Source organism: Xyrauchen texanus, chromosome 45 (genome assembly GCF_025860055.1).
Source record: "Xyrauchen texanus isolate HMW12.3.18 chromosome 45, RBS_HiC_50CHRs, whole genome shotgun sequence".
Taxonomy (NCBI): domain Eukaryota; kingdom Metazoa; phylum Chordata; class Actinopteri; order Cypriniformes; family Catostomidae; genus Xyrauchen; species Xyrauchen texanus.
The window spans coordinates 9,047,977-9,069,487 of NC_068320.1; the positions used below are offsets into that span (position 1 = coordinate 9,047,977).

Here is a 21,511-nt window from a genome sequence, read left to right on the forward strand (position 1 = left end):
GTTTGTGTATGAAGTCTATCAGTAGGCTACATAACATCATCCATCAAATGTATACATATTTAGATGTTATTAAAGGAATATTCTGGGTTCACTACAAGTTAAGCGCAATCAACAGCATTTGTGGCATAATGTTAATTACCACAAAATTAATTTTGACTTTTGAAATTAAGTCCCCCCTTTTCTTAATAAATAATGGAAGTGAATCTGTAAACGTTCAAATACTCACTGTTTCAAAGGTATAGCCACAATACAAAACAATATGCATGTTAACATGATTGTAGTGTGATAAAATCGCTTACATTTTCTGTGTGAAGTTAAAATCAATTTTACTTTTGTTGCCATGACGACGTAACAGCCTAAAACCCTTAAAAGACGTAAAAACAATTTTTACAGCTCAGAAGAATTTAGGTAAGTGCCTAACTGTAACCTTGATTTTTGTCTTGTTTTTTTATTATTATTTTTTAGAAAATGTAAGGTACGAGTCTAAATTAGTTTGGTTATAATCAACATTTTGCCACACATTCTGTCGGTTGAACTTGTTTAAAACCCGGAATATCCCATTAATGTTTATGATCTAATTTAACGCTAGAGGTCGCACAAGACAACAAAATGTTTTGCATGTATATATATTTGATTTGATTTTTTATTTTTATTTTTTTCAGTTAAATGAAAACTGAAAAACAGTTCTCGTTGTAAATCTGCACAGGCACTTCATGAAAAGTTGGTCTATTTTTTGTTAATCTTATGACGCTATTTTATTTTATAGCAGTACTTTTTATTTATTGTTACTGATAGCTGTATTGATACTTTGGAAATACAGTATGTGAAACAGTCATGCCAAAAAAGCACTCTGAAATTGCAATCATTGAAATCGTTGTGCAATGACATGACAGCTTGTCTGTCTGCTGTATGACGTGCGCATTTGTCCTCCTTTCACCCAGTGACAGTCTGCGCATGTCAGAGCATCTGATCACGTAGGGCACGTGCAGCACGCTTTTTCTGATTTAGATTTTGTATATTCTTTTCGAATGTTCAAATTACCAGTACATATTTTGAAGTGATATATTTTTATATCGTGTCAATCTAATATAATAAATAATCATATCACATAGAAATATTAAATATGTTATTTAAAAAAGGTAATATTGTTAGGCAAAATGTAGTAGTTTTGTTGTAGTAGCGTTGTGTGGTGATAAACCTGAATTAAAGTTCATATCATACATCTGCCCTTTTAGTGTCAAGCCTCAGGCAATCCCACAGTGTCATTCGACATTATGTTAGTAGGTCAACGAACTTGCACTGTCACTATATATCGGTTTCGGCGTAGAACTAAAACTCAAGACCCTAAAATGGTGTTTTAAGATTTTAACAGTAATACCGTGTATAATTTCAACTTAATGAGACGATGTACGCTTACAGTTTATCTTCATTTATCGAAACGTTACTAGTGTTTGGTGTTTTTAGCCCATGCTCTAGTTGGATTTTCCTTCGTCCCTTTCCGGTGACGCTAAGGCCGCCCATATTTCCCCTTTCGGTAGTTTCCGCCGACATAAACTCCGCCCATACCGTGCTCAGCGTTGTTTAGGGACATTAGGAAGATGGCGGCTGCCCAGCTCTACTGTGTCTGCCGGCAGCCCTACGATTTTAGCCTGTTTATGATCGAATGCGACATTTGTAAGGATTGGTTCCACGGCAGGTATGGAAATTATGGTCTCACCAACAGATGTATGACGGTTGTTCTGTATAGGCAGCCTTGCCATATCGTTATTTTTGGTGTAAATGTAGGGTGTCATGTGAAAGTGCGGGTGACGCGCGTTGAGGGTATTTAAATATGACGGTGCGCGAGCACGCTTGGCTCTCATGTGTTATGAGCGGTATTGATCGATTTATGTCAGAAATATCGGTAATCATTTATTTTCAAACTATATCCGTCCCTCTTTATTAGGTTATGCTCCTTTACTTTGGTAGTAAGCTGCAAAAAGCCACATGGCTCATCTCAATGTGTTATATGAATCTGGACAATACCTGGAGTTATCAGATTTTCTCACTTTCTCTGCTTGTTTTAACTTGTGTGTTTTGTTTTTGTTTTTAGTATGGAAATTGGCTTAATTTTTTTATTTAGTCATGCTTGTTTGCTGGATGTACTTGTTTCTTACTAATATTTACCATGGTAACCATAGTTTCTGGCGAATGCCATTATTATAATGACAGTAAAACTGGTACATTTGTATTTTTGCTTTGGCGGTTCCATAGAGCAGTGACAGTGTCAGATGGTATTACCATGGTACTTGAATTGGGACTGACTGATTATTCATGTATATTAATGTTCCATAAGCCATTTAGACTTTACATGATGCTTCAAATAATGCTATGGAACATTGTACGTATGTTCAAAACACTATGGCAATATCACAATACCAGTGGTATTTTTATGGAAACTATGGTTACCATGGGATAAGTGATAGCATTTCTTTACTGTTTTTCCTCAAAGCTTTATTAATGTTATCACATATTGTGTAATTTGACCTTGATTCCATTTAATTCAGTCCAGTTTATCTAATCAGAAACAAAGAGCCTTATCATTTTGAATTGGATTGATGTGGGTGTGTGCATGCTTGTTTTGCTACACAAGAGAGGGTCACATTTCTTAAACTGTCCTCACAAATATAGTAACTCTTTGAACTTGGGATACTAATGAGGATGAATCTTATTTCACTTCTTAAAGCTTTAGGGTTCAGCTGTAATAATGGGCATAATTAAAAAACAGTAGACGTCAATTGATTGCCTTGACAAGTAGCCTGTATGCAAACGAATCGGTGCGCACATGTCTTTCCGCAGAGGAATATGATAATCAGACCTGATCCTGTCGTGTTTAACCCATTCTCTATCACAATGTGCCATGTGTCAAGAAGGATCCAAATTGGTACGTTGTAAGCATTTCTAGGCCTAGTTCAATTTGTGAAAACTAGATGCACAAATAAACAAAAGCTATCTTCGCACACTATGTGTTGGTATATTGGCAAACTTAAAAGCAATTAAGCTTCGTAACAGAGTCTTCTCTATTAATGACCATTGTCTCAACTTCCCTTCCTGTCTTGCGAACTAACTACTGTAGTAAAGTTGGGCAGGAGTTGAGAATTATCTTGCATAACTTAGCGGTGTTGCCAGTTTCTCCAAACCCCTCCAAACAGTAGTAGGGGAACAACGTAGTGTTGGAGTGTCAGTGACGCACAAAGTGTTATGACACAGGCTCAGTCTCACTTCACTCTTCACTTGACATGTCACAATTTTCTCCGCAGCATTACTAAGAAATCAGAGATGTGAAACTCTAGTGAGTATTTTTAGTGTATAGCAGAAAGTGTTGCTGAATGTAGATTTTTGCCGGAACTTGCCTGAACCTGTGAATCAATCAATATAGGCTAAAAGATGAAAGTTAATCTAACCCTGAGGGAAGGAGTCTAATACTACGTTTAGTTCTCCTCAGAACCCATTTAAGCTGGAGAGTTATTGCAGGTTCTTATTTGTATAATGATACATCACTTTTAGCTCTTAAAAGCTGTGTTTTTTGAGGCTGACAGGTGAGTTTATGTGGCCATAGATCTGCTGATTGATGGAAGACCTTCAAGTTCATTAAACGGTCTGTAAAGATCTTGGGACTCAACCATCTTTTGTCCTTTTCAGAAAAAATAAACGCATCGTATGGACTTGAGCATTTTGAATAGGCCACAACACATTAATATGTGTTAAATGGTAAAATGTTCAATCAGCAGTTAATCATCTTTACTTATGGTTTTATGCTGCAGTGCCAGTTGGAAAGTGCATTGGTTTATAGCGATGTTTCAAACTAATTGAGGGGGTTTCTTTAACAGCCCTTGTGTTGTGTATATAAAGCATTTTTTACTCAATTTCTCCTTTCACCCTTGGTTCAGGTGATCTTTAGGGTGCCTAAATATTAGAAAAACCACTCGTGGAGCATTTTACCATTAGGAATGCCTAAGATGCATTTTGAGAATGTAGAAACAGCGGAATCAGTTTGTACTCAAGCAGGAATACAGCAAATTGGATTCACGAAAGTACAATCAGACACTGCTCTCTAAGATTCTCATTGGTCAATGCTTGTCAGACCTTTGCAAACCCTTGTGTAAAGGGATTAAAGGGAAAGAGGAGGCAAGAACTGGCTTGATAATATATATATATAATAGTTTAAAACTTAACCAAAAGACACGCACACAGGTGTCGGGCAGCTGCCAGTAAATCTCTCTCTCTCTCTCTCTGTTGCACTGCCATATCCGATCAGTCTTTATCCCTCTCGGAGGCTTAATTAGCCTGATTGGGGGCAGGGTATGTAGCATCACAACCTGGCCCCGCCCTCCGCCCTGCCACACGTTGAGTTTTTTTTATCTTATGTCCTAGTGACACACCGTTTCCATTGAAATCAATTGATTTGAACCTTTCTTGGCACCCAAAACTATTCATCTTAAAGGTGACGTGTAATTTCTGCATCACTAGTGGCACCAAATGGAACTGCAAAAATAGTGATTGTTTCCAAGCAGGTTTCTTAAACTCTCCCCTTGTCTGCCATTGTTGGGATAGCAGGCAGGACCTGCACTGTGCCCCAAGCAGTTTTAGCAAGAACTAGGTTAAATATTTGGGATGTAGGCCTATTGTGTTTGAGCCTGGCAGGGAGGAACCCTAAATACCAAAGTATACTTCGGTTTTCTGCATCATGCAAATTTCGGCATCAGTCCACGCTCGCTGCGCTCTCTGCCTAGTTTTCGTAGACATGCGGACAGTCCGAGTCTTTGTAAAATAATATCATCGAGCACATACATTGAACGCATCAGTATGGGCTCGCTGTTAAGAGTTTACTTTGACAGGCTGTGTGTGCTCAACCACGTGCAAGACGCAATGGCACGTGGAAAAAGGAAGTATACACTAGCCTAAATCAAGAAAGTCTTGGGGTCACATGGAGTCAGCAGATGTGTGCACACACACACCCCAACTTGCAGTCCCACCCTCCCACAAAACAGACTTGTCTGACCATGGATTACTCATAGTTTTGAGTCCAAACGCATTATACTATGCATGGCTTGTCACTGGGCCTTCCGATTGTTCATTAAGCTTGACTCTGACTTGTCATTGCCTCTGTGTGTTTACAGATCATTTACAACAATGGATCTGTCAAAGATTGCCTAACGAAGACTCTGCACTTTTAACAAGAACATGAAGACAAAAAGGGGATTTTTAATCACTTAAGGACATGCTACATTTTTTAGCCAAGGTGGAGGCTCAAAACATTCCCTCTTTTTGGTACTCCGTTCATTAGTATGTGGCAACTTAAGTCATTAAGTCTCATTAAGTCCTAAATGTGCTTCTGAGTCTCAACAAAAGCTTAGACAGCTGCAGACCTGAGACACCCTGAAGATTGACATTCAGTCATCTGGGCCTGGTTTTCTGACCCCTGTCTGCTCTGTGAATTTCTAGAGTTTAGTTGACTGCTCTTCTGTTTGATCATTGTTAAAGAATACTGTCTATAAATGGTAAATTCTGTCATATTTATTTTGTATTATTATTAAAGAAAGAAAGTTGAGCAATTGAAAATGTTATGGCACAAAGTGCTCTGGAGTCAATTGTTCTGCTTACCATGATTCGCATACTTGTGTTTATCTCAAGATATTTGTCACGTTTTGTCACCAAAATGCTGTTGTGTGTATTAAGGCCCAAATACGCTATGGTGTTCTGCATGCCGCTATGTCTCGCGCACAGTGTGCATGATGCAAATTTGTAGTCTGCACAGTATGCATGGACTGACTGTGTGCAGGCCAATTTTTCTAGACGCAGATGGTCGCCGGCTTTGTGCGTCATTTGCACATGCACATAACATTGACTGTACTAAAGAGTATCAAAAAGCAGTCGTAGAGGGCTCACCATCAATAGAGCACTAAAATTGTTTGACCTTTTGCAAGGGCATGATGTGGACAAACAAAGTATACCCTAGCCTTAACTACTACCTCGCACCAACAATTAGGGTATCTTTCTCGCTTGGAAACAGCCCAAACTGCTGTGACTAGTTTGAACGAATGTGACTGCGCTATATTTAGTAGCATAAGGATGGCACTCAATAAATTGTTCTAATAAAATAGTTTTATTGTAAATTGATGTCCTTAATTTTAACCTTTAAAAAGGCGTTAAATGCCAAGCTATATTATGTAAATAGCCATGGCTGAAGGGGTTGCAGGCATTTGGCTGCATGTTTAGTCATGTCTAATACCTGACCATTTAGCCATGACCATTTTAACATGAATTTTGTTCATGATTGCTTAAAGTATAGTAAGTAATGTTTTCTAAACATTTAGAATGGATTACAGTAATTATCTAGAGCATACTGATATAACGTGTTCCCTGTAAATGTCTTCAGAGGGTTCATTTTTACACTCTTGTTTCTCGCTTCCTTTTTCTTTTTTTTTTTTTCTCAGTGTGGTTCTCTGGTGGGTAGTTAATCAGTTACTCAGGTGACAGAATGGCTGACTCAACTCTAGACATGTGGCACACTGACCTGGTTCACATTGTGTTATGAAACAGAGACAGACAGAAAGAAGACCGAAGCAATTCAGAAAGGAAGATACACCTCATGGATGAATAAAAATGTAGCCTATAGCATATAATTAACAGTCTGATTCAAGAAAATGGAGCTCACTTAAAAAAAAAATTCTCATTCATGTTCTCAATTATTCTTTAATTGACATGCCTCATCTGAGAAAGTCAGAGCTCAATTAAAACACAGAGATCCCATTGGTTGTTATGGCATTGTGATGTTGAAGTGCTTTTTGGCCACGAGATTTATGTGTGTCTGTATATTATCCTCAAAGTTTGCTATGTGGTAAACTGCTAAGAACATCAGTGCATTCTCTAACAGAGGGGTGGGATTTGAGCTGTCTATTCTTCTCTTCGGCGGAGTAGTGTGGGTGTAATGTTATTCATCCTTAAAGCCTCCTCCCCCAACTGTTCTGTGTCATCACATGTCTTTCTGTGATACCCAGGTGACTGGATCACAGACCGAGATGGAGTCACGGCACCATACAATCCAGCCCCTGTTTGGAGTCAGGAGTTTGCAAACCTGGCCTCCAATTAATGAAATGAGATTGGAGGTGTGGGTTAGAGCTACTTTGACTTATAAAAAGCACTCAAACATTTTCTATTCACAAGCATCCGCTGATGTGAACAATGCCTCGCAGAAGACCTATGATCAAGAATTGTTGCTTTGCATGAAACTGGAAAGGGTTGCAAAGTTGTTGATCTTTATCTGTCCACAGTTAGACAAAATGTCTATAAATGTACTAAATTTAGTACTGTGGCTACGCTCCGTAAAAGTGGCCATCCAGCCAATATGACGCAAAGGGCACACTGTAGAATGTTCAATGAAGTAAACAAGAACTCTATAGTTACAGCTAAAGACTTGAAGGAACCATTGAAACTAGTTAACATATCTGTTCATGAGTCCACTATATGGAAAACATTAAACAGGCATGGTGTCCATGGCAGGACACCACAAAGGAAGCTGCTGCTTTCCAACAAAAACATTGCCGCGTGCCTGAAGTTTGGCGAAGACCATGTTGACACACCACAATGCTATTGGGAAAATGTTTTGTGGACTGATGAAATAAGGTTGAAAGATCTTAAATGTCCTGAGCACCTGCACAGCCTAATTCACCACAGCTCTGATGAAAATGCAATAGGCTACTTAATGCAAATTCAGAAAATCCCAACATTACATGTAAAAGCTTCCAATTTTGACTTATTTGTGCATAAACGTGATGGAAAGCAATATCAGACAGTCAAGGTTTAAATGTCCCAGGCTAATCAGATTGACACCTCTCTATTTTTGGCCTTCTAAACTGACCAAACCTACCTCGGCATCTGTTACCGTCTGTCATTTTGTCTCAAACAGTTTTCTAATGAGAAAGCATCTATGGATGCCCAATGTGTTTGTATACTTTTAAATGGAACGTTACAGAATGTTTCCAAAAATAGCACTTGTGTGGGGGCCTGGGTAGCTCAGCGAGTATTGATGCTGACTACCACCCCTGGAGTTGCAAGTTTGAATCCAGGGCATGTTGAGTGACTCCAGCCAGATCTCCTAAGCAACTAAATTGGCCCGGTTGCTAGGGAGGGTAGAGTCATATGGGGTAACCTCCTCCTGGTAACTTATGTGTGGTTCTGTGGATGCCATGGAGAATAGCGTGGGCCTCCACACACACACACACAGCGTCTCAACGGTAACTCGCTCAACAAGCCACATGATGCGTGGATTGACGTTCTCAGACATGGAGGCAACTGTGATTCGTCCTCCGCCACCCAGATTGAGGCGAGTCACTATACCACCATGAGGACTTGGACCACATTGGGAATTAGGCATTCCAAATTGGGGAGAAAAAGGAAGAAAATCCCCCCCAAAAAAGACACCTAATATGAACATATTAGAAAAGGGGAGAGTTTAGACTGGGTTTAAGTAATCAGAAGAAATTATGCAAGATCCTGGTGAGATTGGCACTGAAACCACTTCACATGGACATAAAAATGGCTCTGACATTACATGCTTGAAAAGCTGTAGAAGTTCCTTCCATCTGTACCTGCCCAGTGTTGACTGCATTGACCTGTTTATGAAGGAATTTCTTTCAAGGAACGGTTAGATGTCTGCATTTTTTAGAGGGAATTGCTCTAGCTAGACCTCTTCAGGGACAACAAGAGCTATCTGCTTCCTGATTCTGCTTTGTCTTTCTTGAAGTTTCCTGCAATAATGAGGAGATCAAAGCTAAGACAGCAGCTCTCTGAGTCCTCTGGCTGTGTTCAAAGGCTGTTCTGTCTTTGAGGAGAATCACCTTTCTGCTGAAGTCCCCTGCTGATTTTAACAGCCCCAAATCAGAGAATCCACGCTTTGTTATCCCTCAATTCTGACAGTGGAAAAAGAGGAAAGAGGCAAAGCATTCGTGGCAGCATCATTAAAACTGCTGAAATTGAACTTCTTCGTGAATTTTCTTTACACTTTTCCTTCAGGCATGTATGCACCAGCACCCAGTAATCTATAGAACGCGATGCTTCGGTTATGTACAGCTGCTTCATCACTTAGAGACAGTAGAGACCCTATAAGGATCTGTTCCACAGTCTCCTTCAGAGTAGGACTGCAACTAACAATTATTAGAATGATTATTCGACTTTGGCGATTATTGCAACGATTAATCATTAGCTCTTAACCGATTATTCAGCTTGTGGCTCGAATTAAAAGGTTGTATTAAACGTGCTTACTAACAATAAAGAGGACAAAATCCTATTTTAAAAATACCTGTAAATGACATTCACTGAATTAACAGGATAAATACTTTTTCAGTAAAGAAATTCTCTGCAAAAAATATCTTAACTCTTTTTGTCTGGTTTTCCATTTATTTAAAGTTGTCTAAAAATCCTTAAAACAAGATACATTTAATTGATAAGCAACATATAAGATATTTAGACTTGCTTTAAGATGATGTATCTTTAAATATAAGTGTATTTTGTATATCAGTGCATTTTTTCACTTGGTTATACTTCTGCCAGTGCAGTAAAGACAAAATATACTTCTATTCAAGATCTATTCTCTAAAAGCAAGTCTAATTATCTTATAGAATCCATCTTTTTTTAAAGGAGCTTTAGATATTTAAAAATATTTGTATTTTTAATAACGTATTCAACATTCTCTGATAATATTTCTTCTTCTGCAGTATAGTTCCTAAAGTAAATGTACATTTTGTTTTAAATGAGTTTTAGATATTTTTACTGGAAAACAAGCCAAAACAAATCAAACTTATTTTGTTTCAGTGTATAATTGGGCGAAGACTACCCTCTCTTACCTTTCTGTTCACTTCAATCCATCTTTAACTCACAAAAAAACAAACTCTTATTAATAAAGCTGCATATTGCCAATTTACTTCATGATCAGAAATGCACAGTGACGCATATATTATCAAGGGCCATTGCGTTATAATCTAGCTCCGTTAAGCATGCATGCTTGAGGGATGAGCAGCCCCGCGACAGAGTGTGCATCAGCCGGGTTCAGTTTACATCCCTCCCCCTTAGACCGGGACATTCGTTCAACTCATAGAAGAGTCGCTGACCGCACCGAGAAATGCCAGAGTTAGACACCCATGCACATACTTTTGCATGTAAGGTAGCCAGGTGCAGATGTGCTAAAATGCATAATTGTTTGTCTTTGACTTTCAGCTGTTTGCAATGAACATATCAAATGAAAGCAAATGAAAAAGCTTAACACAACAAATGCTTCATGTGGTTTCCCCAAATTCAACTGAAAATGCAACTTGTAATGACTTCTCCAGTCTCACAATTATTCAACCCCTGTATAGAATCCCTCACAACAGCACAAATATGCAAAACAGGTGTTGTCTCAAGCACACCTGATGCAACTAATCAAGGGCATCATTAGTTGCACCAGGTGTTCTTGAGCTGGAACACATGAAATATCTGGCTAGGTGTTTAAGTGTCACGTTTGACTGCATGTTAGAAATATGGCTAAGTCAAAAGAATGGTCCATAAAGTTAAGAGAAGAGATCATCACCCTTCACAAACAAGAAACAGGATACAAAAAGATAACGAAGGCACTGAATGTTCCTAGAGACACCATTGGAAGCATAGTTCACAAGTTCAAAGTTAAGGAAACCGTGGTAACACTACCTGGACAGGGTAGAAAAAGGAAGCTATCAACGGCTGCAAACAGATTTCTGAGAGGGCAGGTTGTGGAAAACCCTCGAGTGACTGCAAAAGACCTGCAGCAAGACTAGGTGGCAACAGGCACTGAGGTTTCAGTGAGCACAGTAAAGCGCGTACTAAACGCACAAGGTTTCCATGCCAGAACTCCAAGACGTACGCCGAACCAGCAACCTTTCTGATTGACAGCCCTGTGCTTTAGCCACTATGCCACCACCACACTAAGCATAAGCTGAAAAGAATACTCTGCCCACAGTCAAGCATGGTGGTGGCTCGGTGATGCTCTGGGGCTGCTTTGCATCCTCTGGCACTGGAAGCCTGCAGCGTGTGGAAGGCAAATGGATTAATTGATGCATCATGAAATCCTAGGAGAAAACTTCATGCTTCAAGCTTAGGCGTAATTGGACCCTCCAACAGGAAAATGATCCCAAGCATACCTCAAATTCCACCAAGGCTTGGTTGCAAAAGAAGTCCCGGAAGATTCTACAGTGGCCATCAGTCACCTGACTTGAACCCCATATAAAATCTCTGGTGGGATTTGAAGAAGGTGGTTGCAGCACGTAAACCCAATAATATTACTGAACTGGAGGCAATTGCTCATGAGTAATGAGCTAAGATTCCTCAGGAATGCTGACAGAAGCTGGTTTCTGGCTATGCATCTCATTTGCAGAAGGTCATAACAGCAAATGGGTGCTCAACTAAGTACTAAAGATGCTTGCCATGAAGGGGTTGAATATTTTTGAGACTGGACAAGTCATTATAAGTTGCATTTTCTGTTTAATTTGGGGAAACCACTTGAAGCATTCGTTGTGTTGAGCTATTTCAATTGCTTTTGTTTATTGCAAACAGCTGAAAGTCTGTATTTTTTGACAATAAACCTGATTTGCAATGGGGGTTGAATAATTTTGATTGCAATTGTATATAATTATGATTTGGCACACGTTCAAGCACTATTTTTCTATTAATATCAATTTTGCATATCAATCACGCCACTGCGGGCCTCAGCCTGAGGACCCCCATTTAACTAACCCTAACCTTAATCGACTTCCTCTAAATCAATCTTAATATTTTATCTGGTTAAAAGCAAACTACAGTAAAATATTACCACATTCAATGTGGAGGCAGGGCTATTTAAATTAACACCACACAATGTGACCGATTTCAAAACGAGTATTTTTTGGCAGAGTGGAAACAGGAAATGTTCTATTTTGGCTGAAGAGAAGTTTTGAGTTCTGAAACTTGCAGAATGTTTTTATAGTACAATGACCTCTTATATGTCAAAATATCAAGGAAAATTAGATTTCTCATGACATGACCACTTTAATGGAAAAATGTGTGAGAGTGGAAGAGAAAGCCCCCAAAGTCGTAGCCGGCCGATGGTGAACGGCAGTGGCGGTGTTCATACATTCATAGAAAACAATGCTTTAGAATTTTAGGAAGCTAAATGTCGTCCACCTGCTGCATCTGGTGTGTGACCCCTTAAGGAGAAGAGAGGCTACTAATTGAAAAATGTATAGGAGAAATTGCAATTTTGGTCCTTGGAGCTATACTTGCATGACTGTAAATGGCTCTTCGGAAGCGTTACAAAGAAAGCAGCAGAGTAGATCAGCTTTCTTAAAGAGGCCTTTGCCAATAATCATAGAAAATCATGATCATACAGGAAATGAATATGTTGCTTCTGAATGTTCATGTACCCTTAAATCGACCCCATTCTGCCAAATTACTGACTATTGCCATCCCCCATTAGACATTTTTGCATCAATTCAAATGTGGTCACCTTTCCCTGTTGTTCTTTGGAAATCATAATCACATTCACAAAAATAATTCTAAGTGCAATACTGATATTTAAATGTTTGGTCACTCTGGTCATTTCACCCGGAAACTTGTCGACAACACTTTTAGCTTTAACTGGAGGCAGTGGTTAGAAATTTGCAACCGTCTGATTTAAAACCTTTGAACCTACTGTGTGATCAGTTTGCATTGAAGTGCCAACTTTTCTGTCTTTTAGAGGGTACACATTAGAAGCTAAAGGACTTGAAATAAGACCAACATTTCTATATTAGTTCATTATTCTTTTCTAGATTTCTTGAAGTATAAGATGTATGCTGTTGGGGAGGACAAGCAATGATCAGACTAGGCATCAGTAAACTCGTCTGTGAGTGACCTCTTGACACTGGACTGTCAAAACTCTGCTTGCTGATCTCACAAGATTGACATTACAGCTCTAAAATGAACCTACAATGTGTGTTTGTGTGGGTGGGTAAGTGTTATAGTTTTGGTTGTGGTTTGGCAGTTTGGAGAGCTTGGTCTGCGGTTTTAGTGACATGGATGGTGGAGGAAATCCCACAGCTGTGATGCAACGCTCTGAGTGTTTCACTGTCCAGCCACACAATGCTTGACATATTCAGTGGTACACTATGCAAAACTTATGCCACCCACATGGGTTCTTGCTGACGTCATTGTGTTTTCTAGACAATTTAGATTATTATCCTATTACAGTATACCATACAGTGCTAGCCTTTGATATTGTGTTAAATACAGATTGGTGAAACCTGTTTGAAATTGGATTTCAAACACAATTCCGTTTTGTGATGGTAGTTGTGCAGAAATGACAAATTTCACCTTTATGATTTGGACACATTTTTATTGTAGGCTGCTACTACCAAATGTAGTCTAAATATAAGCATTTAAACAGTCAATAAGGTTAAAGGCTTGATTGTGGAATGGTTATGGATATTGGTTGCTCATCTTATCTTTCTGTTTCAGTTGTGTTCGGATAGTGGAGCACTATGCTGCTGATATTGATGTTTATCACTGTCCCAACTGTGAGCCCATCCATGGACCCTCCCTGAGTAAGATTGTCCTTAAAACGTGTGCTTCTCAAATGCAGTTGTTCTGTTTCTGGATGAGTATTGTGAATCTGTTTTTTCTCTTTCTCAGTGAAAAAGCGTAATAACTGGCACAGGCATGACTACACAGAGCCAGATGATGGCATGCGACCAGTGCAAGCAGGTACTGCTGTGTTTGTACAGGAACTCCAGGCCAGGAGCTTTGCCAGGTATAAATGCATCCTCTGTTACTTTCACTTCTAAATATGTTCATTTGGGGATGGGGGGTTCTCCATTTTTCTCCCCAATTCCCAATGTGCTCTAAGTCCTCGTGGTGGCGTAGAGACTCGCCTTAATCTTGGAGTGATAACCACACATTATAGCGACCAGGTGAAGGTTAACCCATGACTATACACTCCCTAGCAACCAGTAGCCAATTTGGTTGCTTAGGAGACCTGGCTGGAGTCACTCAGCAAGCCCTGGATTCGAACTCACGACTCCAGGTGTGGTTGTCAGTGTCGATACTCGCTGAGCTACCCAGGCCCCCCATATTATGTGTCTTTAACTACTATGTACTTAAGCATTTGATACAGTGTACTTATTATGTACATGTGTCTTGTTGCATTGTACTTCTATTTAAAGTACCTGCATTTAATTACATCTGTGATTACACTGTTAACCTTACCCCTAAACCTAACTCTACCCCAACTCTTACCCTAACCCTACCACCTACTCATAAACCTACTTGTACAGTACCTAAAACTCAGTAGCAGCAAATGTGAATCTTGTGAGAATTGTGCAGAACAACATGTAGTTACACAATAATAGATTGTATTGTAAAATGTTAGTACATAGTAGTTAAAGACACCTAATATTAAGCGGTACCAAATAAATAAGAGTTCAAATTAAAAGAATTATGCAACCGATAAGCTATATGTAGAACACATGTTTAATAGTTTTATTTCTGCTACAATAACATAACTAAATAATCATTAAAAAAACTATATAAACGTATGCATTAAAATATTTTTTATAATTATAATAATTTTAGCTTAAAATGTCAAGCATTTCTGTAAACATAAGTCAAATAATTTATGCAAATTGCACATTAAAATATAAATGTAGTTTTATTAGATTTTTTTTTTCCTGTAGTGTTATGTTGCTGTTGTTTAATTCTTGTTCATGTGAGATCAATAAAGTATATATCTGTCGATTTCTTGTGTTTAGGACATAATCATTAAAAGATTTATGTCTTTGTAATTTGCATACCCCCATTAAGATTGGCGACTGAATTTTCTGTATTTGCTTTTTCAAAGTGGCGATGAGGTTGTGGTGCGGATGCAGGGCAGTCAGGTGACCCAGGATTACCTGGAGAGCCATGGCTTCCATTACCCCATAGTGGTGCCTGAACTGGATGGACTGGGGCTTAAACTCCCTCCCCCTTCTTTCTCTGTCAGAGATGTGGAACGCTATGTGGGTAAGAGTTTAGAGTGTGCACCTACTGCAATTACAATGCATATCAGGAGGTTGTTTGGCAAATGGGTCAGTGGAGCAAGAGAGACACATTTAGATCAATAACACATTTACACTCAATGAAATCTGTGCACTTTTTTCCACTTATCTGCCAACTATAAGTCTGTGTAGAAAATTGTTATAGTTCTATGACTGATGATTTGTTTAAATGTCATACCCAGGCTCTACTTTTAAATTTTGCCTCCTAATCACATATAATTTCCAGGATAGTTTTTGTTTTCTTCTTAGAGTCACAAAGGTTGGTTATGCAGCCTTTTTGATAACATTGTATGTAAGTCTACAATTTATAAAGTTGAACGAACATTCTATTCCATGAGATACATGATAAACATTGATTTTTTTGAACAACTTTAAAGACTTAATTCACTTATTGGACTGGAAAGCTTTAGGTTACCCAGTGCCTTTGTGAGTGTGGTTATCCGTCCGTGCCGGTAGTGAATGGGTTTGGACCAGGCTCCTCTACAGCTGTGGAGGTTATTGCTTCTTTCGTCTATATTATACCCAGAACATTTCATCTCCAGTTACAAAGCTGTTGTACAGAACAGCCAGCCTGAGCTCAGGTTCTCAATAGGTCTGTTTATCTGAACGTTTATGTTACACAGCTCCCTCTTTCGCAGGCCGCTGATCTTTAAGCTGGAAGTATTTAAATAGTAACAGGTGTCGAGGGGTAGAGGTGTGTAGGAGATAGAGAGGGGGAGAGTGGGCCACTCCACAGTTCATGTTACCCAGCCAGTTGGGCACAGACAAAAGGCCACTGACCTTCTCTGTCTGTCATTTATCTCCCACACACACACACACCTACAAGAAACATTCTACCCTGTCTGGGTGAATTTAGAGAGGCGAACTACTGTGTTTCGCCAGACTAACACAAATGTGTGCTTACCCATATGAAACACAAAAGGATATGTTTTAAGAATGTTCATGCTGCCAATTTCCACACAGTGAAAGTGAATGGAGTTTGGGGCTGGCGATCTCCAAAAAAAAAAAAAAAAAAAAGCACCATTAAAGTAGCTTATTTGACTCATGTGCTATAAGTGTTCTGAAGCCATATGAAAGTTTTTTTTTTTTTCTTTCGTTGTGAAAAATACATTAAAATACATTTAATTGATTAAAGTGCAGATAAGTGAATAATGACTTGCATTTTGATCTGTTCCCTGCACAAAGCTATCGTATGGCTTTATTAGTCTTTGCATATAGTACACTAGTCATATGGACTACTTTTATGGTTCACTTTTGTCATTTTTGGAGCTTGATAACTTCCCAAGTCAATTTTGTATGGTAAAAAGTTGCCTGGACATTCTTCTAAACATCTCTTGTGCTACCTGAAAAAAGAAAGTCACCGTGATTTAGAAGGACATGATGGTGAGTAAATGACGACAGTATTTTAATTGTTTGGGTGAACTATGCTAACTTGTGTACACTACTAAATGTTGTGTACACTACTAAATGTTGTGTATGTCTTTGAAACTGTTGGCAGGGAGTTTTAGTTACTTTCAAACATATCCATATTACCGGAAATGAATGGACAAAGAACATGAATATAACTGTAAAAGCACTGTAGAGTTTTGCTGATTTTTCCAGTTACCAAATTTGGATATTCTGGGCTTGAGAACCCTTTCACAATTTTTGTTTTTCCACCAGCTGTTCCCTGTCGTGTGTATGTGTGTTCCGGTCTTCAGCTGTCAATTTTGATTTGCGGTTCTGCAGCTGTGTCCCTTAAAGCCTGATTACAGACTGTTCATGAAACCCACAAATAGAAAATCATATTTCAGGACAGTTGTATATCAAAAACGTAATGCTCTGTAAACTTTCAAACTAAGTTTGTCTTCACATTGTTCCTTTACCTTGGCCAGTTTGTTGTCTCAGAGATGCACGTAATCTGAAAATATCTCCCTCTCTTTTTCCAGGTTCAGACAAAGTTATTGATGTGATTGATGTCGCAAGACAAGCCGACAGCAAGCTGAATCTGGGAGAGTTTGTGAAGTATTTCCATCTACCCAAACGGCCCAAAGTGTTGAACTTGATCAGCCTGGAGTTCTCAGATACAAAGTATGTCTGTTTAAGAAGCAACCAGTCTAACTTGTAATATTACAATACATGCATTCACTGTAAACAAACTTACTACTAGTTAAAATATCATACAGTGGCCTTAACCAGTATTTGGATACTTTGGATATGTGAATGTCAATGCATTAGATAACAAAATATGTAGCATTTTGTTTGGAAGAAAATTAGCACAGTTACAATCTCCAAGGAAAACATTTCGCACATACACACACGCGGAAAAAATACGATATATTATAGGAATATACTAATATTTTACTACAGTAGATATTTGGACACTTTCTGTTTGTCAAATGCTGGTGGGACATGTCCATAGTTAATATGATGAACTCTGATGCAATATGATGGTTAATCTGCTAGGACACCCTGGGAACTGACTTCATAGTTGGTTAAAGGGTTTATGACATGAAGAAAAACATTTTCCTTGATCTTTTGACATATAAGAGGTCATTGTACTATGAAAACATACTGTAAATTTCAAAACTGCAAAAAGTGCATTTGTTGAAACCAATCTGCCAAAATGGCTCATTGTCTACTTCCTCCACATTGTGATGTCACACTGACTGTGGTAGACATTTGAATCTGACCACCTTCACAGCAACACATCAGTGCCTACTTTACCTTTAATCGTTTCCGTTGTGAGTAGTGAGATGGCAAGTTGAGAGAGCAGGTCAATCAAGAGCAGAGAGACAGTCAAAACGGTGACTTAAAAGTCTTAAAGGAGAAGCAGCACCAAAAGAGTATTTCTGACAGAGGGTGAGAATTGGCGTGAAAAATTATAATGTTTTACCTACGACTGTTTTTTTTGTACAAAAAAAACTTTAGCATTTTAAAATGTTCCTTAAGGTTCACTTATGATATTGGTAAAGACATGTCAAGACCCCTTTAAAAGTCAAATGCAACAATGGCTTAGAAAAAAGTTAGTTTTGAGACAAGCTCTTGCATCATTCGTTGGCAGATGCCATTTAGTTTTAAATTGTATCTAATGCAATGGCATTCATATATTTTTAAGTGTATTACTAAAGTGTCCAAATACTTTTTTGGGCCACTGTGTATCATTATAAATAACTGAACTTAACTGTTTTAAACCCAATAAAAGTTTTGCATGTAGAAACAGTATTTTTATTAGTTATGCAACGATTTTGAAAGTTTGGGCTGATACGGATACCGATGTTTAAAATAGCAATTTGGCCTATGCCAATAATTTTTTTCCTTTTGTGCAGGTGAAACAAATAAATCTTATAATAAATTAGCTGTTTTAAGTCTTTCAGCCCCGCATCCACTATCTTTCAATCAGCACAAATTAAATCATACAAATTTATGAAACAACGTTTATTATAACCTTCTTTAAAATAACAAATAAAAAAAGTGAAACATTCGCCTTTTTAGCCTGCTATACAGCAGAGTTTTTCACTAAATCACAGAACAGACAGTAAAATACTCCTACACCACCGACATTTTCTAGCACTTATTTGAAAACAAACCACACATGCACACGGCATCCGTTGCCATCTTACATCATGCCAGAGTCGTGTCCAGCCAGTGGCTGTGGGTGGTATTATAGTTCCACCTGTTGGATCTTCTCCGAAACTGCAGCTGTGTAGGCAACTGTTGTCCAAGTCGACCGCAAATAAACAAGACAGATAAACATCGGCGAATGACATCGTATTTGCCAATAGGCCGATGTCGGTCAACAAGGCGAATATCGGCCGATGCCGATGTTTGGCCGATACATCGTTGCATCCCTAATTTTTATTTTATGGTCTCTTTCAGAATGTCTGATTTGGTTGTGGTTCCTGAGATAGCGCAGAAGATGTCTTGGGTGGAGAACTACTGGCCTGATGACTCTTTCTTCCCCAAACCGTTTGTGCAGAAGTACTGTCTCATGGGGGTTAAAAACAGTTACACAGACTTCCATATCGACTTTGGAGGAACCTCAGTGTGGTATCATGTTCTGTGGGTAAGAACAAAGACCAGTAGTATGACATGAATCTGCTCGGTGAAGTGTACTGTAGTAAATGATGTTGCTGTTTTATTAGTCAAGATAAGCAGCTTAAATAAAAGGCTGGTAAATGTGTTGTGTTTGGTCTGATCTGCTATGTTGTTTTAGAAAGAAATTCTCTACTGTTTGCATAGTTCCATAAAATATCCATGTTTATATCATCATCTTAATCATACAGCCTCTTAATTCAGAAAATCATACAATTCCTCTTTTTTTTTTTTTTTTTTTTTAGGGAGAGAAGATTTTTTACTTGATCAAGCCGACAAAGGCTAACCTTGCACTATATGAGTCATGGAGCTCATCGCCAAATCAGAGCGAAGTATTCTTCGGGGATAAAGTCGACAAGTGTTACAAATGTGTGGTGAAGCAAGGATCTACCGTCCTCCTTCCCACTGGTGAGAATTCAGGATCCCCCAAACATGTCAATCATTTTTGGTGTGCATTAAATGAACATGCCTACGTTCAACAGTCCCATCCACTCATTTACAGTATTATTTCAGTTGCCTCTGTGGTTTCTGTTGATCATGCAACATACCCCTTTTTTTTATTTAACCCTTTATTGACCCCAGGGCACAAAATAGGATGTGTGCTTTCATAATAAAACATGTACATGCATGGTATGGCAATTTCCAATTCCTGCTAGGAAAATTGTAGATCAGCATTCAACACTGATGACCCTTGATACAGTTGGGAGTGTTTGGCAACAGTCTTTGCTGAGCAACATGGTAAACAGAGTGAAAACAATCTGAAGAGCTCTGATGCAATTCACGTGCATCTGACTGAATGGAAAGAATCTGGAATGAAAAGCATTTCCACTGTATTTTTTTTTTCTGTTGCCTGTCTAAAGCATTTTGTTAACTTGCCACTCCTTTAGAGTGATCTAAACGTTCTTTATTTAGTGTGAATGTAGCGTATTACAAAGCAGAAATCCTCCTCTTTAGCCGTCTGTCTGCATTCAGTGGCCAATACACATGTAATCAGACACAGAGATAAAATGATCATTCTTTTACTGACTGGTTGTGATAGTATGTGTGAGTTTACACTATAAATAGTTTGTTGTTGATATGTAATTGTAGGTGTAAATGCACATGGGTTTCTGTTGTGGATTGTGTAAACTATATTTGCAGTCGTTTGTGAATGTAGCTCTCTGTCACTCTCTACAGGTTGGATCCATGCAGTGCTCACCTCTCAGGACTCCATGGCGTTTGGAGGGAACTTTTTGCATAACTTAAACATAGCAATGCAGCTCAGGTGATGCTCCTGACAATTTGTCTTTATTTGTTTTGCTACAGAGAAGATTGTTTAAAATTAATATTAATGTCAATTAAAAATGCTGTATCAAATTAAATATTTTAAATGTTACCATTCCTATTAAAAAGGATATCACTCTATGCTCATTTCAGGTGTTATGAGATGGAACGCAGACTGAAAACTCCAGATCTCTTTAAGTTCCCGTATTTTGAGGCCATTTGCTGGTATGTGGGCAAAAACCTTCTAGAGACCCTTAAAGGTAAGTGAAACATATCAACTTAATCCAAGATGGTGGCCACTGTAATGGGTGGAGTTTTAAGATAAGGAAACACCATCATTTTTGAACTGGTGGTGGCGCCATATAGTGTGTCTTAGAGAACCCAAATTTGGTATGGGGGCAATTCATGACAACCCCTATCAGTGTGCCAAATTTCACCATTTTACCACGCACGGTTTTATGGGCTGTCATAGACATAATAATACTAACAGATGCAATAGATCAATGCCACAATGTCTCACTTGGACACCTACCTACGTCTTTATAAATCAGTAATGTCCAATCCAAATAGTTTCATCAAGTACAAATAAAGGAATGATTTAAGCAAAATTTAAATTCTGTCATTTAAAAGCTTTCTTGCCATTTTAAACCCCAAATTACTTTCTTTCTAATGCGGAACACAAAGTTTAGGATTTCAATACAACAGCATTTGATAGTGACCCCATGCAATTCATGCATCATATTCCAAGTCTTCCAAAGGCATCTATAGGTTTTGGTGTAATTTAACTGAAAATCTTGATTTCTGCCATGGCTTTCCTTTGCACGTTCATGAGAAACCATGAGATTTTTTAGTTTAAGGTGTGTCTGTATTTTCAGAGCTGCGGGAACATAAATGTCCACCTCAAGGTTTTCTGGTGGATGGGGTGAAAGCTTTAATCTCATCACTGAGGACATGGCTGAGGAGAGAGGTGAGTGATTCATCTCAGAAACACAACACAGAAGATTGTAATGGACCGCTAACTAAAACACACTGTATTGGATGATGGCTGGTGGCGTTTTGAGTGACGAACTCCTGGGTAG

General features: G+C 38.6%; 1 protein-coding gene across 2 annotated transcripts in view; it reads left to right on the forward strand.

Annotated features, from left to right (window-relative positions):
• Positions 1–1,598: 1,598 nt before the first annotated feature.
• The window catches only part of LOC127637777 (lysine-specific demethylase 7A-like), a 32,646-nt gene continuing 12,733 nt past the window's right edge, over positions 1,599–21,511 (forward strand). For both annotated transcript variants that reach the window (XM_052119039.1, XM_052119040.1), the window contains exons 1-10: positions 1,599–1,696; positions 13,522–13,607; positions 13,696–13,813; positions 14,900–15,060; positions 17,024–17,165; positions 18,954–19,140; positions 19,415–19,577; positions 20,346–20,433; positions 20,586–20,692; positions 21,308–21,399. In XM_052119039.1, coding sequence (XP_051974999.1) covers positions 1,599–1,696; positions 13,522–13,607; positions 13,696–13,813; positions 14,900–15,060; positions 17,024–17,165; positions 18,954–19,140; positions 19,415–19,577; positions 20,346–20,433; positions 20,586–20,692; positions 21,308–21,399 — 1,242 coding nt within the window. The remainder of the gene's footprint in view (positions 1,697–13,521; positions 13,608–13,695; positions 13,814–14,899; positions 15,061–17,023; positions 17,166–18,953; positions 19,141–19,414; positions 19,578–20,345; positions 20,434–20,585; positions 20,693–21,307; positions 21,400–21,511) is intronic.